This window comes from Entelurus aequoreus, linkage group LG16 (assembly GCF_033978785.1).
Source record: "Entelurus aequoreus isolate RoL-2023_Sb linkage group LG16, RoL_Eaeq_v1.1, whole genome shotgun sequence".
Taxonomy (NCBI): Eukaryota; Metazoa; Chordata; class Actinopteri; order Syngnathiformes; family Syngnathidae; genus Entelurus; species Entelurus aequoreus.
In genome coordinates, this window is record NC_084746.1 from 42,469,410 (window position 1) to 42,494,773 (window position 25,364).

The window sequence follows — 25,364 nt, forward strand, 5'->3', positions numbered from 1 at the left end:
CGAAAATTGCAGGAGTCGTCCATGACGACGGGACGCGCATAAAAGTCTCAAAAACCCATATCTGAAAACAAGCAGGAAGTCGGCCATCTTGGTTTCCGTCGGCCGTTTTTCTGCAACAAAAAGGGTTCGTACCTTAACAAACTTCTCCTAGGGACTTTGACCAAATGAGTCGCGAGTTGCGGATAAAATGACGGATACTACACATATAGGTGATGATATATTGCAAACACTTTTAGTTGCATTTTAGTTGCAGATACAAAGTCTCCAATCAGTGTCAAATTAGAAACTATCCAGTAACAAACGTGTCCGCATCATTCAAATTACTGCATCTTGTGCGTAACATCATGAATTTTGGTGTCTCCAAAAAACAATTACTTGCACCCCACTTCAACTTAAAGATAGGATAAATCAATTCAGGACCTTTAATAACAGTTGATAGGTTAGTGGTTTTCGTACCTACCAGTAATTTAACAAGATCAGGTCTTTTCTAACATTCCACACTACAAAATAATAAAGTATCTATGATATGTGCGGATTTAATTTTGGATCAATAGTGGTAATAATCAAGGCTCCAATATTGGTATCCGAAGATAAAAAGTTGTATCGGGACACCCCTTCTCAGAAAAAAAAAGAGAAGCACATTAGAACCGGGACGTACCGGGCACCGATTCTTGTAAAACTCAACGGTGCCATGTTACGGTACTGGTTGCTATCCATTTTTTTACCACTTTAACCGTAGTAAAACTCCCGACGGTTAGTATTACCCTTTTAAATTAAAATGATTGTAAAAACGTGATTGATAACTTCACATTAACTCACAGACTGACTGGCACTGGCTCGCTAGTTTAAATGCTAACATGAAAACAAGAGACATTCACGTTTTTCCCCATTAAGAAACGACATAGCTGAATCTGAACTTGTATAAACACGTTACTGTTTGAACAACTGAGCGATTCGATTGTGCACATTGAACCTACAAGTTGTGCTGCCATGGCACGGAATGATCGATCCGAGAAATACAAGACAGAGTGTTGAAAAGACTAGGACAACCAAAGAGTAGAACGCCCACCAGAAATAATGAATAATAATAAATGTCATTTGAATAAAAATTACTTAAGTGCAAATCAATATTCAAAACTACAGAAGTTTAGCCATTAAAACAGATAAAATACTAGGACTAATACTAAGACTAAAACAATATCAGTGAAGCATAATACACACAAAACATGCACAAAATAGTGGGTTTTCTAACAGTGTGTCTATTTATTTTAGTTATTTAAAATAAATCCAAGGATTTCAGTGTGTGTATAAGTACTTTTTTCAACAATATTGCGATTGTAATAAAGGTGCTAATTTTGGCCACAATAACCGTGATTTACCATGAATTCATTAACGTGGACCCCGACTTAAACAAGTTGGAAAACTTATTCGGGTGTTAGCATTTAGTGGTCAATTGTACGGAATATGTACTGTACTGTGCAATCTACTAATAAAAGTCTCAATCAATCAATCAATCAGACATAAATTTTTCATATTGTTCCCTAACATCCCTAACACTAACAATCGGCCATCACACCAGCAGCACTGAGAGCGGACTCAACCAAACTGCCTTTCGGTAATGTTGTAATACTGCCTACAAAGAAATTGACTCAGAAAGTAAGTAATAAAACAAGATTTAACAACTGGACACAAGGTATCATAATCATTTTTAAATGTTTCAATAAAAATGAGATTTTATTATTAATATTTGTTTACGCACAAAAAACACTGAAAATAGGTACTGCTGAGTACCGGTATTGATTTCCTGGTACCAGGGTTTGGTACCATATCGGGTCAAATGTGAAAGGTACTCAGCCCCCTACTTGTGGAAGTGTACTGATTATCCCATTTGAGACACAGCCTGTGTGTTTAGCTTGGTTTTTACTGTGGAATGTGGGGTTTTCCTCTGCCACTATTATTTCTAGTTAGCATTTGAGGGTGTCAAAGTAAGTAATACTAACTGTTTTGACGACAACATCTAGATACTGGCAGTGTACTGCATTTTAACGTACTTCTCAGTCTGAGCACACCTAAAGTACAGGCCAATGGGTTTTCTTTATTTTCATGACTATTGTAGATTGTCACTGAAGGTCTCAAAACAATGAATGAACACATGTGGAGTTATATACTTAACAAAAAAGGGTGAAATAAATGAAAACATGTTTTATATTGTAGTTTCTTCAAAATAGCCACCCTTTGCTCTGATTACTGTTTTGCACACTCTTGGCATTCTCTCGATGAGCTTCAAGAGGTAGTCGTCTGAAATGGTTTTCACTTCACAGGTGTCATAGTTTTGATGCCTTCAGTGCCAATCTACAATGTAAATAGTCATGAAAATAAAGAAAATGCATTGAAATGAGAAGGTGTGTCCAAACTTGGCCTGTACTGTGTGTACTCAAAAGACTAAAGCGTAAATACACAAGTGCACTCATTAATACACATAACGTCATCTTACTTCATGCTCCTCTTTTTGTCAGCCATGTTTCTTTAAGAGGATGCTGCAGCTGTGTCAGGTGACTAGCGCACTCTTCATCAGTAACGCCCGGTCAGCCTCTAGCGCCGAGCTCATCCAGCAAAAAGCGGTGACGCTCTGCATCAACGTCACCAGGCAGCAGCCGTTCCCCAACTGCAGCGTCGCCATCATGCGCATTCCGGTTTTGGACGAGCCCAGTGAGGACCTCTACGTTCACTTTGACGCATGTGCGGACGCCATCCAGAAGGAGGCTCAACGTGGAGGATGCAGCGTGGTCTACTGCAAGAACGGACGCAGCCGCTCGGCCGCCGTCTGCATCGCATACCTGATGAAGTATCGGCGGGCAGCGCTGGCGGACGCGCTGCAGGTGACTAGTGTGGGTGGGCGGGGCTTTTTACGCTTGACACCTGACTCCGTTCAGAAATCTTTCTTCGTTTACCATCTCCAGGAAGTCAAGGCGGCCCGTCACGTGATTGATCCTAATCCCGGCTTTCTGGCTCAGCTGCGGCGATACGAAGACGAGCTGAAGAGGAGACGAGAATCCAAGTAACGTTCTTCCAAAAAGCATCAATGAAGATTTCCAAGAACATGACAAAAAATAAAGCAAGCAAACAGGTGAATGATCCGTTTATTGAAGGAGCGTGCACACGTGCACATCAGGGTTCTGGAGGGTGTCCCCTTTTGTCCCAGTTTTCACGCACGGTGTTGATCCACTCATTGTAGTTGGACACTTTGGTGTAGATGCCCAGCTTGTCCTCGCGGCCACAGCCCTCACCCCACGAGACCAAGCCCACCAGGAACCAAGTGTCAGCGTGGAGCGTCACCATGGGACCGCCGCTGTCGCCCTCGCAGGCGTCGATGCGCTGGCCGAGGATGCCGCCGCACAGCACATTGTCGGTAATGTTGTGCGACATTAGACCGGCGCACACGTCGCGGCTGACAAGCGGCACTCGGATGACGTTGAGCGCCGAGCTGAAGCGGGCGCTGTCAATGCTATCCTTGCCCCAACCCGTCACCACAGTGGCCGTCCCGTTGCGGTGAAGCACGTTCTCGGCCAGCCGACGACTCGGCAAGCACGCTGGCAGGATGTACTCTGAGAAAGGGGCGGGGCTATCCAGCCGCAGCAGGGCGATGTCGTTGTCCACAGTCATGCTGTCATAGTTGGGGTGCTTGAAGGCCTCGACGACTGCCAAAGTCACCTCAGTGCCCTCATTGCGGAAACGCTCGTAGTCGCCTGAGAACACGCGCCACTATCATCAGAACGCGGGACCGCCCCCCATCTAGGTGCCGGCCAGTCAACTCACCGAGTCGCACTCGCAGGCGCAGATTGTTGTCAAGGCAGTGCGCCGCCGTCAGGACCCAACTCTCGTCTATGAGCACGCCACCGCAATGAAAGCGTCCTTTGGCGTTCTGGACTAGCACCTGAACGAGTGAAGCGCAAGCGCTATTACGTGCCATTACCATGGCGACCCACAAAGTAGCAAGGAGGGCAGGGGGCAAACTCACCTGCCAAGGACTCTCACCCTTCTTGCCCACCTCGCCACCCACCATCCAGGGCATGAGGCCATCTACGGGCTTGGAGTAGGATGAGCGGCCTATCAGGAGCTGACCGCAAGACCTCGCTCCTGCTCGTGTGTGATTGGGAGACATTTCAGGGCTATTTCTTTCAATTTTTGAGCTAACTGCCACCTTCTGACCTTTAGGGACGCACTTCCTGTCGTCGTCGTGCAGCGTGTAGCCAATCACGCAGCTGCACATCCTGTTAGTGCCGTCCCCGCTCTCGGAACACTCATGGTCACAGTCGCCATTGTTCACACTGCAGTTTGTCGCCGTTTGAACTAAGACAGTGACATCATCGTGAAGACGTGACGTGTTCGTACCCCAACCCCTTTAACTCACGGTAGTCACAGTACTTCCCCTCGTATCCGGGGTTACAGCGGCAGACATAGTCTTTGAACATGTCCACGCATGTTCCGTGCTCACACTTGTGGGTTTCACACTGGTTCCCGTCTGGAAAACAAAACAGCATCACCTGTCTGCTGGGTCACGTTATCAGAAAAACATCCACATGGTCGTCAGGCTGGATTACCTGAGTACTTGGTCCAAAACTCCAGCTGGAGAAAGACGAGAAACAATCATTATCAATCATTTATCAAGTTGACATCACGATTAACCCAGGATCCTTTTGGACCATGATGTCATCTTTTATTGGCTGTTAGCCGGTTAGCTTCTTACTGTGGCCTCTCTGGTCTTGAAGATCTCGATGGCCTCCTCAAAGTTACAGGTCTCCTCAACACACTCGCGCTCCATCGAAGGAGGCTTCAGCTCCTCCAAGAAGGAGTTGGCGCGGCGAGACCGCAACAACATATGCGCCTTCGGATGGTCTGAAAAGACTGAGTGGGGCCCAGAACAAACACCTTTGACCTCCAAAGGACTGTGACGTGGACTGATTGTTTGTTAAACCTCTGATTGCTACAGTTTGTCACATGATTGTTGTGACGTCATCAGGACCTTTGAGTGACATCACTAATAAATACAAACTCACCTGACCGACTTAGTGTAGACTCCGCCCACATGGCGACCGCGACGCACACGCAGAAGGCGAGGCGACACATGTCAATGCCTGCAGCCAATGACATGGTTTGGAAAGATGGCGGATGAGTTAAAGGCAATAAACAGCTGCTGCGACATGTTACCTTTTTGTTTTTTAATGGCAGCAAGAAGCTACAAGGCCTTTATTACCTTTTTCACCCCTTCAGAAAGAGACCTCGATGAAGCCCGTAGGTTGCGAGACGTACAAGACAACGAACGACTTGCTTGATGGCGTTGATGAAGATGCTTGGTTGTGTTTCCTGCGTCAATGACTAACTAGTGTTTACTGAAAGTCCACAGTCTGCAGCCCCGGACTGTCAACACAAACCACCTCCCGGCCCCCGCCAAAACAGCCAAATGTGTCACCGGGGTGACGCAGCAGGCGGCGCTACCTTTTAAACGTGGAGAGAATTGAAGACAAAGGGAACCTGTCAGGTGTCACGTGACCCACCTTGTTTGGAGCAAACAGGATGTCAGGGCTGTGGAAAGCAAGGGAACTGTTCATCTTTTGTGTCATTTTCTCGTTCTCCTTGGCTCGCTTTACCTTAGTGTTTGGACTCATCAATATAAAAGTTGGTTAGTGGACACCAGCAATTTAGGGTCTGGCTCGGGGTCGGCTTTTTAAACACTTATGGCCAACCACAAGTCATCATGTGTTTGCAGGAGAAAAGGTGGGCAGACAACCCCACTGGTGTGCAGAATCCAAGGGGAGAAAACATGTCCCCCAAAGCACCTCAACAGCGTAAAAAACAATCAGTTCTTGTCCATTTTTAGTGGGTACTAAAAAAGTCCACTGTTGTTGAATTAGGTCATGTCGCATGTGAATGCCTCCCCCATAGCAGCAGGTGAGATGGAGGCTGTTGTGGGCAGGGCTTATGACTTAATCGAAGCCAGTGGCTGCTGCACTACTTGAATTTTTATTCTTCTCAACATGCACAAGCTGTCCAAGGCAGCAGTGATACCTTTCTTTGGCTACTTCATCATGATGCTCACTTTCCATCTGTATGTATATTTGGACTCATGTCATGTAACAAAACAAGCTGGTCCAAATATTCTAAACAGTATGAAGCAATACTGTCACGCTTGGGTCGCATGTTTATGCGCGGGTCGTTCTCCCAAGATGCAGCAGGAACTCCGGAGGCAAAGTGCAGGTAAGAATATGATTTATTGTCCAAAAATCACGAAAAATACAAGATATAAACAGAAGAGACGCATGGCGATCGCACGGGGAGCAAAGGAACTAGCTAGCGCGAAAGCTTAGCATATAAACAGGAATCCAGAATTATAGAAGCAGGGAATCATCAAACGTAACGTGTTGCATGGAAGCAAATAAGAAAGCCAGACTGAGTGTGACGAAAAGCAGAGAAGAAGTAGCTCTCTGATTAGGGCCCAGGAGCAGGTGAGCGTCCCAAACACTAATCAGAGGCAGGTGAAAACAATCTGCAATCATGACAACTAAAACACAAACCCAGGGGTGCTCAAAACAGGAACTGAGGGAGTCAAAAACTAAACAAACATGATCCGGGCAGCGGATCATGACAAATACTCTCTACAGAAGAATACTGGTTCACGCATACAATCATACACCACATGAAATCATAACAACGGCCTATTGGCAGGAAAACACAAGTCTGTTTTCTCCTAAACATCCTTCTGATCCGGGTCACGGCACCAATGTAACGTGCCTGGTCCAGCCCCTGCCTGTGTTCTTCCCGAGGCTTGTAAGTGGCTCCTCTGAATGAAATACAATTTCATTATTTGAAATTAAGAAAGATTAACTTGGTTCCCCTCCAAATTGGGCAGGGGCTGCTTGTCCTGCTTGTGGTGTGGTGTGCTCGGCTCGGCCGGCCATGCTCGGCCCAAACAACACCACCCTGGAGGAGCTGGGGTCCTGCCTCGGACCCTACCACTTACTACTGGCTCAGCCCAATGGAAGGAGAGTGCACAAGTCTAAGTAAAGTTGAAGGGTGACTGTGGTGAAGTGGGCCACATGGGCCCTCCTAGGCACTGCATTCCCCCAGTGTTCTCCGCATGCACCATTTTCTCCTAATGACTGGCCTTTTTCTTTACCACATGTCCTCTGTAACCAGCATAGTCACTTTGATCCCCTCGAAAGGGTTTTTTGCAGCTGCCAGCAACGGCACCTATGTCTTCATCTACCCACCTGGTGGTCGCACAAGAGCCGCTTGAGGTTTGTCTTATCGAAACTTCCGACCGGTTAGCAAAACAACTGAAGGAAGCTGCAGGCCAGTGACAGGGTGTGGCTTCAGGTGAAGTACTGTATGTCCTCGCTAATGGAATGCACACCGCAGCTGACAGCAGCAGCATCTTTTTCAGCTATCTGCCAATCCCTGCCACACCTTGAGGACAAGCAGTCAAACCAGGTGGAGAAGCCCCACCTTTACAGATGGAGATGCACAGCCTAGCTTGTCCCTGTCGAGGTCCCGGGGGGGCTAGAGCCTATCCCAGCTGCACTCGGGTGGAAGGCAGTATTCCCCACATACTAATAAATAATAAAGTTCACATTAAAGTTTGACAGTGTCCACCTTGAGACACTGTGGAAGCTGATGGCACACTATGGCATCCCACCGAAGTTCATCAACATCATCAAGAGCACCTACAAAGGGATGCGATGTCGTGTCCTACATGACTGATGCCCATCGGAGGCCTTCGAGGTCCTGACTGGGGTGCGGCAAGGATGTCTGCTCTCGCCTTTCCTTTTCCTCCTTTGTATTGACTGGACCATGAACCAAACAACCAAAAACAGCAAAACCGGCATACAGTGGAGCCTTACCAAACAACTGGAGGACCTAGACTTTGCAGACGATCTAGGTCTCCTGGCTCACACCCACCAACAGATGCAGGACAAATCACAAAAACTACAAAGAACTGCTGCATTTCTTGGGCTTAAGATCAATTCACAAAAAACAAAGGTCATGCGTATCAATAACAAGAACAATACACCAATACTAATGGACCATAATCAATTAGAGGAGGTAGTCAGTTTTACATACTTGGGGAGCATAATTAGTGTAGATGGAGGGGCAGATGAAGATGTCAAATCCAGAATAGGGGAAGCAAGAACATCATTCAACATACTAAACAAAATATGGAGAGCAAAAAACATTTCTCTCAAAACCAAACTGAAAATATTTAACTCAAATGTCAAATCCATTCAGCTGTACGGATCAGAAACATGGAAAACCACCAATAGCATACTCAATAAATTACAGACATTCGTAAACCGTTGCCTCCGTCGGGTCCTAGGAGTCTACTGGCCAGACACCATCACCAATGCCAACCTGTGGGAACTCCCCAAACAAGAACCAGTGGAACTGCAAATCAGGAGAAAGAAGTGGAACTGGATAGGCCACTCACTCAGAAAACCCAATAAATCAATCACCAAACAGGCACTAACATGGAACCCACAGGGAAAAAGAAACAGAGGGAGACCAAGAACAACCTGGAGAAGAAGCACGGAACAGGAGATGAGGGCTGAGGGGCTGTCATGGCAACAACTCGACCGAAGGGCACAAGACCGGAATGGATGGAAGGCTTTCGTTGGCGGCCTATGTTCCTCAGGGAATACTAAGGCCTAAGTAAGTAAGTAAGTACATTAAAGGCTGTATGTGTTAAAGAAGTGCTTTATTTAAATGCTTCTTTCTGTCATATCAAATACAAACTGAAGCACGGATAGTCAACCTTACTAATATGTCGATAGTCATCTAGTTTTTGCTTTGTTTGATAAAATAAATGTATAAAATCAAGTTTTATATGCGCTAGTTAGCAGTTAAAGTAGCATGGCTACATGAAGACTTCTTACTTACAAGTACAACCTCATGTTGATCAAATTAGCTAGCGCTGTTATTTCGCTAGCCGTCGCTCACTTCTCTTTAGGCGCCATGTCCTCACCGCCCGACACATTGCCTTCCTCATCGTCATCGTCACAGATCATGCCTTTTAGGTAAGAACGCTTGAACTCCTGGAACACCATCTCTTCCTCCATTTCACTACACACACACACACACACACACACACACACACACAAACTATTAGCACTTTTGCATTAGCTCGCTAGCATAAACGTACACCTATAGCATTACAATACCCAGTTATCTATTCAATAATCTGTGTCTATGTATGTTATCTGGTTGAGTGATACAGCTATCTAATCAATAACGTGGAAAATACTCACCTCTCCTTGACTGGTGACAAGAGTACGGTATAAAAAGAAGAGGACAATTAATTTGCGATCCTGTTTTATATGAATATTTTTTATTGTAAACGTGTAACAGTTATGTTTTCTGTGACGAGGAGCACCTTGCTCACCTGTGTCAGGTTTTGGGTGCATGAGTTTGAAGGGAAGCTCCAGTTCCACCTCACTGCAACACAAACAACTGATGAAGCTTAGCTTTATGCTAGGTTCATGCTAGAGTCCTGTTAGCTTCGCTATCTCACAGGTTATGTGAGGCTACATACCTTGACCCCATCAAGCTGAAAACAAGAAGAAAAGCGATGGAGTTGGAAGCAACTTGGATCTCATTGCAAATGTATAAGTACTGACCCTCCAATGATGAGCTTGACCATGACTCTATAGGACACCATCATTCCCAGAACTTCCTTTAAGACGCCCGGCTTGATGCTGAAACGACATGTTGGCGTCACATGAGGACAGGCTTGGTGCCACTTTACATGTTGGCTTACACGCTGGACGACGCCAAGTTGGTGTCTTCGTGCTTGAGTTTCCCGTCCAGAGCGATGCCCCGCCTCTCTCTGTTGTTGGCCAGCAGGGGGAGGAGTTTGTAGACCTTTTGGAGCGTCCCACCCGCAGACACGGCGTCCCTAAATACAACAAAGTATAGCCTTGGCTGACATCTTGAGCACTTTGCCGGTCATTATTGTGAAACTCACCCCGATTCATCGATGGCGACACATTTGACGTAGCTGTCGTTGGAGTACAACACCACCGTGGCAACCTGATCCACTGGAGACACGTACCCATCAACTTGTAAACCATGAAGGGATTCACTGTGGAGACTAGCTTAAGTGTACCAGAGAGGATGATGTTCTTAATGTTTTTGGTGGAGCTGTTGGTGACATCGAGATGCACTTTGACGGTCTCGCCGTGGTAATAAATCTGCACACAGAGCGGCAGCAGGTCACATGAACGCACTGTAGTGTTTGTGGTCGCGAGACGCGAAGCCCACCTCTTTGTCCAGGCTGGCCCTCACATGCAGCGGCTTGTCCGACATGACAAAGTCCTGCGTGATTTCTACAGACGGCGCCGCTCCCTCGCTGTCTGGACCGTACTGGACTTTCCTGATCATCAGCTTCACGGAGCTCCTAAAGGACAAGCCCAAGCTGTAGCAGACCTTAACCGTGGCGCTGTAGGAGACGCTTCGATGCATGGACTTCATGCCGCCATTACCGTTTGCGTACTTTGGCGTCCTGACTCTCGGCACTGAACGCTTTGATCTCAAACTCCACGGCACATTGCTGCAGAGAGAAGGCATGTTGAATTCTGGGATGCGGTCAAAGTGCGGGACGGTGCTGACGCTCACCTTGCCCACGTCATGTTGGGCCGGCTGGAGTGCCACCGAGCAAGGCAGGTTGTCGGGAAACTGCAACGGAACGGGCGTTATTTTTCAAGGAAAGAGAGCGTACACATTTTTTGTCAAAAGGAGCGCGGCAGCACCTCAAAGAAAAACGGGTAGGCGTTGTCCCCCAGCTTACGCAGCAGCTTGGCTTGAGTCTTGGTGTGGATGCCCTGCTCGCGGTCTTGCAGGGGCGGGTACACCTGGCGAGTGGACAGGTACAGCTCCCTGTAGAATGCGATGCCCATCACGTCCATGTCGTCGCGGCCGTAGCGAAAAATGCAGGACAGAGTGACGAACACTAGAGGTGGCAAGAGACACCATGTCACCGTCATGGACACCAGGAAGCGCTGAGGAACTTGTCTGACCTTTCCTCCCCTGTAGTGCCTCCGGGTCAATGAGGACGATGCCATCTAATGGTTGGGAGGACAGGTTAACATTCCCGCGTCTAGATATCGCTGACTGTCTGAGGTCATGTAATGTTCCTTGCCTACTGGGTCCACGGAGTCCACACGGTCGACAAAGTCTCGCTTCCCCATGTAGACGCCCACCTGGAGACGGGGAAAAGACTGTTTTGTCTTTCGCCCAATGTTAAAGTCTTTATGTGTCCTCACCGATTTGTCCTTGCAGATTTTCTTAAAGACCACATCTTTGGGGCTCATTCTACCTCAGGTGGTGTCTGCAAGCGATGGACAGGAAGTGGCTGTTGCCGTGATGACTCAAACACACTTACTGTATCCTTTTGCGTGTGTGTGTGTGTGTGTGTGTGTGTGGCAAAAGTTCACTAGATTGTCTTCGCAACACATCATTCCAACACATTTACCAAGTTGACATCCCCAACAGAGACAAAGACAGCGTGCTGAGACTCACCTGGAAGGATGACGATGACGATGTAGCAAGAGGAGTTTGGTGACGTTGGATGTGAGCGTTTGGCTCTATATGCAAAAAATCTGCTGTCCATCAAGGTCTCCCTTCTTTACGACAGCCAATGGTGTGACCAGGCTGTGACCCCGCCCCCACGGTGGTTTCCCGTGAATGAGATCGCTGAGAGGATTGAAGCAGATTCCTCTTATGTCAGCACAACAAACTCAGATTAAACCCTGTGTGTGTGTGTGTGTGTGTGTGTGTGTGTGTGTGTGTGTGTGTGTGTGTGTGTGTGTGTGTGTGTGTGTGTGTGTGTGTGTGTGTGTGTGTAGATGTACACACACAGAATGAAGTGTGCAGCATGAAAACAATGCTGGAAGAAAGTGTTTAGCGTGTGTCAGTACACTTCAAAGAGTACACGGTGTAGTTGCTGAGTGTGTGAATGTTGAGAGTGTAGTACTGTCCCTTTTCCATTACTGTCATTGTACATTTACCAATAATGACAATCAAAATATTGACATAAAAAAGTGCAACCACTCGTTAGCCCCTCCCCTTCTGCTAGGTAGCCAAGGTCTGACCATTGAGGATGGTAAGTGTCTATGACTGCACACTCACCACTGCATTGACTACAATTTCATGGTACTGACTGGAGGTGGGAATCTTTTGTGCACCTCACGATTCAATCACGATTACGATTCAGGAGCTACGATTCGATTGAAAATCGATTATTGATACATTTTTAATTTATGTGTATTAATGCAGTTTTATATTTCTTTTCGTTTCACTAATTACGCATTTATCACTTGCAACTTTGAAATAAGAAACACTTAAATTAATTTCCATGACATTTATTAAATGAATGGAAATGTGTACTAAACTGGAACATAAGTGCCCTATAATAAAGGAACTGGTCGGATCTCTCGGTGAGGTGGCTCTCTGTAGTCAGCAAAATTTTAGGACCGTCTACATTACTTTATTTACAATAAATAAAATGATTATTAATTATTGATGTTTACTAATCGATTTTATAATCGTCCATATCTGAATTGCGATCCATCTAAAAATCGATTATATCCCCCACCTCTAGTACTGACAGCATATGTACACAATGGTGTACACGTGTGTATCTTAAAACTCATTTGTATACTCTAGCCTTTAAATAGACCCCCTTTTTAGACCAGTTGATCTGCCGTTTATTTTATTTTCTGCTCTTCCCCCCTCTCCCTTGTGGAAGGGGGGGCACAGGTCCGGTGGCCATGGATGAAGTGCTGGCTGTCCAGAGTCGGGACCCGGGGTGGACCGCTCGCCTGTGCATCAGTTGGGGACATCTCTGCGCTGCTGACCCGTCTCCGCTCGGGATGGTCTCCTGCTGGCCCCACAATGGACTGGACTCTCATTATTATGTTAGATCCACTATGGACTGGACTTTCACAATATTATGCTAGACCCATTCGACGTCCATTGCATCCGGTCTCCCCCTCTCCAAGGTTTCTCATAGTCATTCTCATTGACATCCCACTGGGTTGTGAGTTTTTCCTTGCCCTTATGTGGGATCTGAACAGAGGATGTCGTTGTGGCTTGTGCAGCCCTTTGAGACACTTGTGATTTAGGGCTATATAAATAAACATTGATTGTTTGATTGAACTGAAACACAGCTTTTGTCTCATTAGTCTCGCCAGGATTTTGCGGGCTGTTTTATGTGATCGTTGTGGCATAAAAGACCTGAATTTGCGGCATCACAGGATTTCAACGAAAATTGGAAAAAAAAAACTGCATTCATATTTTATAATGTTTTATACCACACAGACTTAAAACTAGATTGCAGTAAAAGCACAAATCCAGCAGGCACAAGACATTAAAACAACGTTGAGAACTTGTTGAATTAGGTCCTGACATTGAGCAACTCAAACGTAACGTTGATACAACATGCGTTTTGTGGACGTTTAATCAATGTTAGATTCTGACGTTGATTTGACCATAGAAATTTGGTCATTTCCCAATCAATATTTTACCACTCAAACATAACGTTGAACCAACATGCCTTTTGACAACGTTTATTCAATGTCAGGTTGTGACGTTGATCTGACCATTGAAATTTGATCATTTCCCAACCAACAAGGTGAATCCAACGTTGGACATCAACGTTGTCTCAATTTACAAATACAACTATTTTGCAACGTTGTTTTAAAGTCAGTTTCAAAGGACATGTATGTATAATCAACGTTGTATCAATGTCTTGTGCCTGCTGGGTACTCAGCGCTCATTCTCAAATTACTGAACTGTTTTAATTAACTATAGCTAATAATAGTAATCATTAATTTGAATCACAGACAGAAACACCATCAAAGGCTTCCTCATTGCCCATTGTCTGTTCCGTCGTCCACAAATTGTTTGTTTGCCTCTCTCATATATTCATGTATGTTCCAACACATTTACCCCTGCACAGTAAAAGCATTTGTGAACTTTTAAAGGAAATCTATGGTGGTATTTTTTTGTTGATAATGTCTGATCATCTTTTTTCATCACACTGCAACATCTCGGTCATGTAAATGCTGCCTCTTTGTTAGGTCAGCATTGCAAATGAAAATCTGTTCTCAATTGCCTTACCTGGAAAAAATACATTTTAAATGAATATATAAGACGAAGAAAACAGGATGCTCCTGTGTTGCTAAATGTTTATATACAACATTACCCAGAAGGCTTAGCACAGTAACAGCAAGTATAGGTCTAAGGTACGGGAAAGGATGACAATTGTGTCGTTGCATCATTTAGGAGACTTTTAATTATTTTCACACATTACTGTATATTTATCGACAACTAGTTGACACATACGGTATAGTTGTTGTTTTATGTGATTGACATGCTCACATTCCAGGATGTACAGAGTCACCTTTGGCCCTGAATAATTGCAACAACACAATGAAATACGTGATGTCGCACGTCTACGTGTAAAGACACCGTGAATGACAGACATAACGTTTAATCCAGTCTTCTGCCGCCGTCAGCAGCTCAGCGCACGTTACATGGATTATGTCCTGCATCATCATCAGTGTGATTACACACACACACACACACACACACAAACACACACAGAAAGGTCATCTTAGATTTGTTGTCCGTTTAAAGAAATCACACACAATGACAAGACTTCATTTATTCTCGTCATACAAACATGATTGAGGTGACATAAAAAACGACTATTCGGAATTTACAGATCCTTACAAACTATTCAACCATAAATTCACATTCCACGGCACAGTGCGCGCGTGTGTGTGTGTTTGTGTGTGTTCTTGTATTTCTACCCTTCTTGAGACATCAACAAAGAAAAGTACCTTCCATATGAGGACCGGTGAACCAGTTAGGACCGATATTATGGTCCCAATACAGAAAACCATTGCATCTAATAGAGAATGTCTCATATGCACCCCTGGTGGTGAAATCTGTCAAAATGAGGGTGGTCCCAAAAAGGAGGGATTTTTCAAATTGACTGTGTGTCGGTTTTAAAAGTGCTCCCCCTCGGGTTAACATATGGAATAACAAGTGTGTGTAAAAATTTTAAGTGCTCCCCCTCTGGCCAACATATGTTATCACAAGTGTGTAAGAAATTGAAATGCGCCCTCTTTTAAAAAAATAAAATAAATATGTATACAGAGACATACTGTAATAACTTGAAGTAAATAATGAAGATTAAAAAACAATTACAAACAAACAAAAACAAAAATGAACTAAAAGCAGTCTTTTTCTCACAATGTGTCGACTTCTTTCTTATAAAGTCAGGAACAATTTCTCATATTCTTTCCGCTTCTGTAATACAATATTTTCTCGTAAAATTATGAATTTTTTTATGTAAAATTATTACTTTTTAATGCAAAACAGTGACATTTTTGTCATATAAAATTCTGACTTTTATCACAATATCTCCAATTTTTTTGATGTTCTTGTAAAATAGTGATGTTTTTTGAGTACATTTCCTACTGTTATAATAATATCGCCCAAAATGTTAAAGGTTTCTCATAAAATTGTGACTTTTGTCGATTAAAATTACAACTCTTTTCATAAAATTGCCAAAAGGTTATGCTTTTCTTGTAAAATTGCGACTTTTATCATAATATTGCACGAATGTTCAGTTTTTTGTTGTAAAATTTTGACTTGCGTCGAGTAAAATGACGACTTTTATTATCCGTCCATCCATCCATTTTCTACCGCTTGTCCCTGTCAAAATTCTACGTTTTTCTTGTGAAATTCGAACAAAATTTTCACAACAGGCTTTTTTTTATATTTGCATATAGTATGTATATATTATTAATGTTGTAAATACAAATCTTTATATATCTGGAAAGGGTGGTCCTAAAGAGGTAGGCATTTTTCTGAGGTCTCAAGAAGGTAACAAATAAAAGAGTGTGTGTGTGTGTGTGTGTGTGTGTGTGTGTGTGTGTGTGTGTGTGTGGGTTTTCAGACGTAAGCTCTGGCCGAGTCTGCCTCTGACTTTGCTGCAGGCTTGTACACCTTCTGTGGTGGACTGTTTCCGTAGATACCGCTGCAACCAAAAGAAGGCATTACAGAAAAGTTGCCATGTCACATCAAAGTGTGGGTGACTGGTACCTTTTCGTCTTGCCAGCCGACGCTCTCTTGAAGGCGCAGCAAAGCATGCCACCACCTAGTATGGCCAAACAGGAGCCTCCCCATCCCAGGTAGAGTCCCACGCCCATTTCAAACCTGCCGACACATATGTCAGAGTGAGACCGCATGCAGACGTGTGGTCAATGATGTTGTTGGCGAGGACTGACTTGACACCGGCGAATAGCGGGTTGTAGAAGTCCTCCACCACCCTGCTTGCGTACCAGGAGCACGCGACCATGCAACAAAAGCCTGCAAACATGAGACATAACGTGACTTGGTACGCTCACTTCATTCGGTGAAATTGTTTTTGCTTTCTCACCAGCAAGGATGCTCAGGATGCCTCCAGTGCCGGCGATCTTGGCCTTTGAGGCATCGCTGGTTGAGCCAATCCTGATGCACTTGAGTCCCAGCAGGGAGACGATCATGGATGCCAGGCCCATCAGTAAGGACACAATCATCAGCGCCCGACACGCCTGCACATGCCCTAAGCAGCGAGGACACGTTGCGTCACGCCAGAAGCGGTAAGTAAACATTTCCAACACCTACACACATCACACCAGGCATTTTAAAAGATGCACAAAAGAGCTGCTGAACGCACTCGCACCATTTACAACAGGGGTGTCAAACGTACGGCCCAAGGGCCGGATCAGGCCCGCGAACAGGTTTTATCCTGGCCCTCGGGATGAGTTTGCAAAGTATAAAAATGTACCTGAAATTTTTTAAGGAAAGAAACAGCTGTTCTAAATGTGTCCACTGAATGTCACAATAGCAATTCTTTGTATCTTTGTAGATCAGGGGTATGCAATTAATTTTTACCGGGGGCCGCATGAGCAACCCGAGCACTGCTGGAGGGCCACATCGACAATATTTCAATTAAATTTTGCTCAATATTATTTTTGATATATACCGTAAGATAAATAATAATAATAATAATAATAATACTTTCATTTAACCTAACTTAACGTTATACCAAAAGCACTGCTTTGGAAATCATTTGTACCCCTTTCAGAGATCACATTTAGTTCCCCTTATACATCCTCATGTTGCACAATGAAATGTAAGCATAGGATGAAGTGTGCATTCCTGTAACTTTCTCTAGTAACAGCATTCCATGATTAATATAAATAAATCAACATTAATAATAAATGACAGTAAAATAAGCACACGTATGACTGAGGAGTCATAGTGTAACTTTGTGTGGTGTTTGAGTTGTCCGACTTTTTGTGTGGCCATAAACGCTCCAGTGGTTTAGTGGTATGCGTGTTGGTGACAGATGACAAGTTGGTTTTGGCCTGGTTTGTACGGCAGAAAATGACTAGTTTTTCAAGATAGAAGTGTTTTACTCATGTTTTTGGTGTGGTTATAGCCGAATATAAACAGTTCTGCTCAATAAAGTGATCGATATAATTCCTGGCCTCGAAGCATCTCGATAGACGTTACAATAATTGAACGGTGTTCAATTGAACGGTGTTGATGAACACCGTTAGGGCCGCTTGTTGTCACTGTCACTCAAAGTTGCATTGCAAAATTACACAGAATAAATGTGTTTATTTTGTTTAGAATTCAGATGGGATTTGATTTGGTGCGCGGCATATATTTGCTGTGCGCAGAGGACGCTTGAGCAGTGTGCATTTGCGCAGGCGCACCTTAGAGGGAACCTTGCTTGGCAGTCCATGTCTTGTTGAAAACACGCCATTCGTCATCAACTTTTCTCTTTTTAGGGTCTCGGGTGTAAACCGTGCATCACTTGTCGCTGCATGTGCACCTTCACTCACAGGTTACACAGGGACATACGCCCATAAATAACACTTTTCAAAATAAAAGCAGCACAGTTGTATTGCTCGCACGACATAGATGTTTTTTCAACTTTATTTTGTAATTTGTGATTGCAGCTGTTCACATTCACTCACAATCACGCACGCGCATACGTCCACATGGAAGTAATACAAATAACACTTTTCAAAACAAAAGCAGCACCGTTGTATTGCACACTCGACATAGATACTTTTTAGAATGTATTTTGTAATTTATGATTGGCCTCACGCGGGCCGGACAGGGACGCACAAAGGGCCGGATGTGGCCCGCGGGCCGCAGAATGCCCAGGTCTGTTGTAGATGATGCTACTACATATGTACAAAATAAACCACGTGATGTTAGTACATCAGTTGAGGAAAATGATCAAACTACATAAATAACATTCTGTTGATGAACATTATCACATAATTTATTCAGAAAATATAAATAACGACAAATAAAGATGGAATACTATTAACCGCAACCCCAACAACATTATGATTTGTACATTTTCATCATTTGTGCTTGTTCTATTTCTAAACAAAAATCTGATGTTGTCTTTATTTTTAAGTTATCGTGCCGTGATGTTACCAGTCCGGCCCACTTGGGAGTACATTTTTCTCCATGTGGCCCCCGATCTAAAATGAGTTTGACACCCCTGATTTACAGCAACACGCAAACACACTGTCAACTTGTAGGACATGATGAGACCCCGGAGACTCAACTGGTAGGACACGATGACAACCTGGGGCCTCATGTATTGAGCTTGCGTAAGCACAAAAATCTGCCGTTCAGCCTTTTTCATGCAAAGATAAGATGAATCAAGAGTGAACCGGACATGGAAATGTGCGGTGCCTCACGCCAACTTCATGCTTCACATACACACATTTCTGTAGATACTTTGGCGACACATAAAGAGGTGGTCGTTCGAGCTTCGCCAACATTGGATTTCAACAATGTAAAATTGTTGAGGCAAGGACACAAAATTAACTTTTTCGCTAATGCCTTTAAATCTTTATATTCATATTCATATCTGTGAATTTATCTAGGCCACAGGTGTCTAATTTAAGGCCCGGGGGTCAGATCTGGCCCGCCACATCAGTTTATGTGACCCACGAAAGCCTGGAAATAATATGCATCAATAAAGTACTTTATCTTTTCTTACTAAATGTATTCGTTCTGCTTGTTTTAACAGAGAAAAATGAAAAAAAAAAGAAGCATATATTTCTATGTAATATTATCTAATAATATATCATCATACATTATTTTTTTTAAATAAAAATAAATACTCAAATATTTACTTGACTTATGTATGAATCTGTAATAATAATGTTTTTCATGTTAATATTGTAATGTCAGTTACGTTTGTATGAGATGAGAGCCTGGAGACTCAACTTGTAGAGCACTTTAAGAACCTGGAGACTCAACTAGTAAAACACAACGAGACCCTTGGCACTCAAATAGTAGTAAGATTAGTTGAAAACCTGGAGACTTAACTAGTTGTAAGACACAATGAGAACATGGAGACTTAACTAGTAGGGCACAGCGACAGCATTGAGACTCAACTAATAGGACAGGTTGAGAACCTGGAGAATCAACTAGTAAGACACAATTAGAGCCTGTAGACTGAAATAGTAGGACCCGATGAGAACCTGGAGACTCAAATAAGAGGACACAAAGAGAACCAGGAAACGTAACTACAAAGACAGTATGAGAACCTGGAGATTCAACTACAAATACTGTATAGAACATGGAGACTCAACTATTAGGACATATGGAGAACCAACTGGCAAGGCATGAGAAAAACCTGGAGACTCAACTAGTAAAACATGATGAGAACCTGTAGAACCAACTGGTAAGACATGATGAGAACCTGGAGACTCAACTCGTAGAACATTATGAGAACCTGGAGACTCAATTAGTTGGACACAATGAGAAACTGGAAACTTATTTACAAAGACAGTATGACAACGTGCAGACACGCAATTACAAATACCGTATAAAACATGGAGACCCAACTATTAGGACATAATAAGAACCAACTGGTAAGACATGACAACCTGGAGAACCAACTGATAAGACATGATGAGAACCTGGAGCCTCAACTAGTAGTACATTATGAGAACCTGGAGACTCAAATACAAGAACATAATGAGGACCTGGAGACTTAACTAGTGAGACATGATGAGAACCTCAAGACTCAACTATTGGAACATGATGAGAGCCAACTGCTAAGACATGATGAGAACCTGGAGTATCAAACACTAGACCAGGGGTCGGCAACCCGCGGCTCCGGAGCCGCATGCGGCTCTTTGACCACTCTGATGCGGCTCAGCTGCATACTTGCCGACCCTCCCGGTTTTCCCAGTATACTTAACGACCCCCCGATTTTCCCAGGAGACTGACTCTCCTAGAAATCTCCCAGGGCAAATATTATCCTACTTTCACTCTAATTACTTAATCAAGGGTGTGCCCTAATGGCACTGCATTAATTGTCCTCTATAGCATTTACAAACAGCGTGCCAGCCCGGCCACATGTTATATGTTGCTTTTACTTGCACACGTAGGCGACAGCAAGGCATACTTGGTCAACAGTCACACAGCTTACACTGACGGTAGCCTTATAAAACAACTTTAACACTGTTACGTTACAAATATGCGCCACACTGTGAACCCACACCAAAAAAGAATGACAAACACATTTCTGGAGAACATCCGCACCGTAACACAACACAACAAATACCCAGAATCCCATGCAGCCCTAACTCTTCCGGTCTGCATTATACACCCCCGCTACCACCAAACCCCCCCACACATAAACCCCCCCCCCCCCTCTCCGTGTGTCGGTTGAGCGGAAGAGTTAGGGCTGCATGGGATTCTGGGTATTTGTTGTGTTGTGTTTATGTTGTGTTACAGTGCAGATGTTCTCCAGAAATGTGTTTGTCATTCTTTTTTTGGTGTGGGTTCAAAGTGTGGCGCATATTTGTAACGTAACAATGTTAAAGTTGTTACATGTTGAATGCAGCAAAAGCTGCATTCAACATGTGGCCAAGCATTGATTGATTGATTGATTGAGACTTTTATTAGTAGGTTGCACAGTGAAGTACATATTCCGTACAATTGACCACTAAATGGTAACACCCAAATAAGTTTTTCAACTTGTTTAAGTCGGGGTCCACTTAAATTGATTCATGATACAGATATATACTATCATATATACTATCATCATAATACAGTCATCACACAAGATAATCACATTTAATTATTTACATTATTTACAATCAGGGGTGTGGAGGGGGTGGGGGGTAGGATATGGACAGCAAGTAGTGGACATATAGAGAGAGCGAGAGAAAGAGAGAGAGAGAGAGAGAGAGAGAGAGAGAGAGAGAGAGAGAGAGAGAGAGAGAGAGAGAGAGAGAGAGAGATCAGAAGGCATAAGAAAAAGTATCTGCATTTGATTGTTTACATTTGATGATTAGCAATCCGGGGAGGGTGTTAGTTTAGGGTTGTAGCTGCCTGGAGGTGAACTTTTAGTGCGGTTTTGAAGGAGGATAGAGATGCCCTTTCTTTTATACCTGTTGGGAGCGCATTCCACATTGATGTGGCATAGAAAGAGAATGAGTTAAGACCTTTGTTAGTTCGGAATCTGGGTTTAACGTGGTTAGTGGAGCTCCCCCTGGTGTTGTGGTTATGGCGGTCATTTACGTTAAGGAAGTAGTTTGACATGTACTTCGGTATCAGGGAGGTGTAGTGGATTCTATAGACTAGGCTCAGTGCAAGTTGTTTAACTCTGTCCTCCACCTTGAGCCAGCCCACTTTAGAGAAGTGGGTAGGAGTGAGCAGGTACGCTGTTTGGGCAGGCTGTAGAGGGCGCTAAAAGCAGTGCCAGCATGTCCTGAAATTTGGGAGTCTCCCGGAAAATTGAGAGAGTTGGCAAGAAAGACGCTATCAAGCACCATTCAATTAAAAGTCGCGGGCCGCACTAACAATAAATTTCCATATTAAGATGCGTGCCGGTGCGTGTGTCTGAGACCCCTGGTTAACATAGCGCAAAGCAATTTAAGCTTTGTATCCGTGTTTTTCATTTTAAATTACCGGTATCAAAAAATGTTTGTGGCTCCCATTGTTTTCTTTAATTTGTGAAACTTTCCAAAATGGCTCTTTGAGTGGTAAAGGTTGCCGACCCCTGCACTAGACCATAATAAGGACAAAGATACTCAACTATTAAAACATGAGAACCTGGAGACTCAGCTCTTAGAACATGATGGGAACCAACTGGTAAGATATGATGATAACCTGGAGACTCAGCTATTAGGACATGATGAGAACCAACTGGTAAGACATGATGTGAACCTGGAGACTCAACCACTAGAACATAATGAGAACCTGGAGACTCAAGTACTAAAACATGATGAGAACCTGGAGACTCAACTATTAGAACATAATGACAAACAACTGGTAAGACATGATGAGAACCTGGAGACTCAGCTATTAGGACATGATGAGAACCAACTGGTAAAACATGATGTGAACCAACTGGTAAAACATGATGTGAACCTGGAGACTCAACCACTAGAACATAATGAGGACAAGGAGACTCAACTACTAAAACTTGAGAACCTGGAGACTCAACTATTAGAACATGATGTTAAAGGCCTACTGAAACCCACTACTACCGACCACGCAGTCTGATAGTTTATATATCAATGATGAAATCTTAACATTGCAACACATGCCAATACGGCCGGGTTAACTTATAAAGTGCAATTTTAAATTTCCCGGGAAACTTCCGGCTGAAAACGTCTAGGTATGATGACGTTTGCGCGTGACGTCAAGGGTTGAAGCAGACATTTTGGAATAGCACGGTCGCCAGCTTAAATCGTCTGTTTTCACTGCTAAATTCCACAGTACTCTGGACATCTGTGTTGGTGAATCTTTTGCAATGTGTTCAATTAACAATGGAGACTGCAAAGAAGAAAGCTGTAGGTGGGATCGGTGTATTAGCGGCTGGCTACAGCAACACAACCAGGAGGACTTTGAGTTGGATAGCAGACGCGCTACCGTGAGTACAGCTTTGTCTTCCAAACATTTGATCGCTTGCTCATACGTGCGTGGCGCTATGTGCATGTCACGTACGTAACTTTGAGGAAATATATGTTTCTTGCCGACTCTGATGGCGGCCGGGGTGTCGTCGAAAGCTACAACGCCCGCCGCCCCGCCGCTGTCCTCACCTTGACTTCCTCCGTCTCCGGGCCGCCGACCACATCGATGATCGGGTGAAGTCCTTCGTTGCGCCGTCGATCGCTGGAACGCAGGTGAGCACGGGTGGTGATGAGCAGATGACAGCTGGCGTAGGTGGAGAGCTAATGTTTTTAGCATAGCTCTGTCGAGGTACCGTAGCTAAGTTAGCTTCAATGGCATCGTTAGCAACAGCATTGCTAGGCTTCGCCAGGCGGTACAGCATTAACCGTGTGGTTACAGGTCCAGGGTTTGGTAGTATTGTTGATCTTCTGTCTATCCTTCCAGTCAGGGGCTTATTTCGTCTGTTTCTATATGCAGTTAAGCACGATGCTATCACGTTAGCTCCGTAGCTAAAGTGCTTCGCCGATGTATTGTCGTGGAGATAAAAGTCACTGTGAATGTCCATTTCGCATTCTCGACTCTCATTTTCAAGAGGATATAGTATCCGAGGTGATTTAAAATACAAATCCGTGATCCACAATAGAAAAAGGAGAGAGCGTGGAATCCAATGAGCCCTTGTACCTAAGTTACGATCAGAGCGAAAAAAGATACGTCCTGCACTGCACTCTAATCCTTCACTCTCACGTTCCTCATCCACGAATCTTTCATCCTGGCTCAAATTAATGGGGTAATCGTCGCTTTCCCGGTCCGAATCGCTTTCGGTGCTGGTGTAAACAATGTGCAAATGTGAGGAGCCCTTCAACCTGTGACGTCACGCTACTTCCGGTACAGGCAAGGCTTTTTTATCAGCGACCAAAACTTCATCGTCGATGTTCTCTACTAAATCCTTTCAGCAAAAATATGGCAATATCGCGAAATGATCAAGTATGACACATAGAATGGATCTGCTATCCCTGTTTAAATGAGAAAATTTCATTTCAGTAGGCCTTTAACCAACTGGTAAGACATGATGAGAACCTGAAGACTCAACCACTAGAACATAATGAGGACAAGGAGACTCAACTACTAAAACATGAGAACCTAGAGACTCAACTATTAGAACATGATGAGAACCAACTGGTAAGACATGATGAGAACCTGGAGACTGAACTAGTAGACCATTATGTGAAACCTTGAGATTTAACTATTGATGAGAACCAACTAGGTTAGTCGTTAAGGCGAAAGAAGAAGTGACATGTTGGTAACGAGGTCAGTTAATAATTGACAGCAATGATAAGAATGGCGGGCTGCACCTTTTTATGGCTATGCAACGTTTGAGCAGTTGGCGCTCAGAAAAGAAGAACCTCTGTTGTGTAAAATAATGAAGCGTTATAGAAGATCATATAGAGAAAGGAGGAAACTTCTCGACAACTTAAAGGAGATTATCTTCAGATGAGTAGATCACCATCCAGGTTGCTGCTCCTCCACTTCCTGTATGCGTGCCATCCAATTGAAGAACATCTTCAGTGTCCATGTGGAGCCTACTTACCAGGCAGAGAGAGCAGCGACTCGAAGTCTCGACACTCGGCGATGCCAGCGCTGTTCTCAGCGCACGAATGCCACAAGTTCTCAAACTGCCTCTGGGAGATGATGACACTGCCCGACACGGTGGAGATCTTCCAGTAGTCGTTGGCCAGCGACGCCCCGGTGACCAGCCAGCTGATGATGCACATGACGAAGCCGGTCGACTCTATGGCCGTCGACATGATTTTAACCAAACTCGGGCGAGTCGAGAAGAGACGAAAGACTTGAGGAACTCTACTGAAGACAAACTGCAGTCAATGCGGTTGGCGTCTGTTGGTAGATGAAGACTTTGTCCTCTGACGGGGAATGGAGGGCCATAAAATGTCATTAATTTCGCTCATCATAGCAACAGCCACACCCCTAATAACCTCTAAGTCCATATATGGGCCTGACATGAGAGCAGGAAGTTAAGGTGGCTCACCTGAGAACCACCAAGGCTGGACCCTCCAGAATAAAAACTGCTCCATCAGCGTTGTCATGGAGATCGACTCATTGTTTATCTGACCTTTTATGAGGAAGGTGGAACAAAACGTCGATGTAAGGACGTCCGTATAAGGGCTTCCCCTTCTGCCATAAAGGTCAACATAATGTGATGTAGAACATCGCCATCACCGTCATCATCACCAAGAAGAACAACACAAGCTCTTTGAGTGTGTGTGTGTGTGTGTGTGTGTGTGTGTGTG

At 44.2% G+C, this 25,364-nt stretch overlaps 4 protein-coding genes across 5 annotated transcripts; 1 reads left to right on the forward strand and 3 right to left on the reverse strand.

Moving 5' to 3' along the window:
* Positions 1 to 2,483: 2,483 nt before the first annotated feature.
* dusp28 (dual specificity phosphatase 28) lies at positions 2,484 to 3,122 on the forward strand. Its single transcript, XM_062023004.1, has 2 exons — positions 2,484 to 2,879; positions 2,961 to 3,122. Exons 1-2 carry the CDS (start codon positions 2,535 to 2,537, stop codon positions 3,060 to 3,062), a joined length of 447 nt encoding a protein of 148 aa, XP_061878988.1. The 5' UTR covers positions 2,484 to 2,534; the 3' UTR covers positions 3,063 to 3,122.
* On the reverse strand, positions 3,113 to 6,114 carry proca (protein C (inactivator of coagulation factors Va and VIIIa), a). Its single transcript, XM_062022998.1, has 9 exons — positions 5,255 to 6,114; positions 5,058 to 5,135; positions 4,748 to 4,905; positions 4,602 to 4,626; positions 4,412 to 4,522; positions 4,210 to 4,350; positions 4,019 to 4,137; positions 3,817 to 3,934; positions 3,113 to 3,746 (listed from the first exon to the last, which is right to left on the reverse strand). The coding sequence occupies exons 2-9, from the start codon at positions 5,125 to 5,127 to the stop codon at positions 3,169 to 3,171; spliced, it is 1,320 nt and encodes a 439-aa protein (XP_061878982.1). The 5' UTR covers positions 5,128 to 5,135; positions 5,255 to 6,114; the 3' UTR covers positions 3,113 to 3,168.
* Positions 6,115 to 8,732: 2,618 nt separating this feature from the next.
* Positions 8,733 to 11,662, reverse strand: saga (S-antigen; retina and pineal gland (arrestin) a). Of its 2 annotated transcripts, none has more exons than XM_062023000.1 (16): positions 11,569 to 11,662; positions 11,313 to 11,377; positions 11,189 to 11,249; positions 11,067 to 11,111; positions 10,800 to 10,999; positions 10,666 to 10,725; positions 10,533 to 10,600; positions 10,312 to 10,447; positions 10,157 to 10,241; positions 10,016 to 10,088; positions 9,809 to 9,946; positions 9,669 to 9,746; positions 9,584 to 9,598; positions 9,434 to 9,486; positions 9,300 to 9,309; positions 8,733 to 9,114 (listed from the first exon to the last, which is right to left on the reverse strand). In XM_062023000.1, exons 2-16 carry the CDS (start codon positions 11,358 to 11,360, stop codon positions 8,988 to 8,990), a joined length of 1,197 nt encoding a protein of 398 aa, XP_061878984.1. In that variant the 5' UTR covers positions 11,361 to 11,377; positions 11,569 to 11,662; the 3' UTR covers positions 8,733 to 8,987. The 2 variants fall into 2 exon arrangements, with proteins under 2 accessions (XP_061878984.1, XP_061878983.1); XM_062022999.1 differs by having other exon boundaries at positions 9,300 to 9,359.
* A 3,963-nt stretch (positions 11,663 to 15,625) lies between these two features.
* On the reverse strand, positions 15,626 to 25,258 carry cldn15la (claudin 15-like a). The gene is made up of 6 exons (XM_062023003.1): positions 25,103 to 25,258; positions 24,647 to 24,977; positions 16,502 to 16,666; positions 16,350 to 16,431; positions 16,165 to 16,278; positions 15,626 to 16,099 (listed from the first exon to the last, which is right to left on the reverse strand). Exons 2-6 carry the CDS (start codon positions 24,861 to 24,863, stop codon positions 16,015 to 16,017), a joined length of 663 nt encoding a protein of 220 aa, XP_061878987.1. The 5' UTR covers positions 24,864 to 24,977; positions 25,103 to 25,258; the 3' UTR covers positions 15,626 to 16,014.
* Between the last annotated feature and the right edge of the window lie 106 nt (positions 25,259 to 25,364).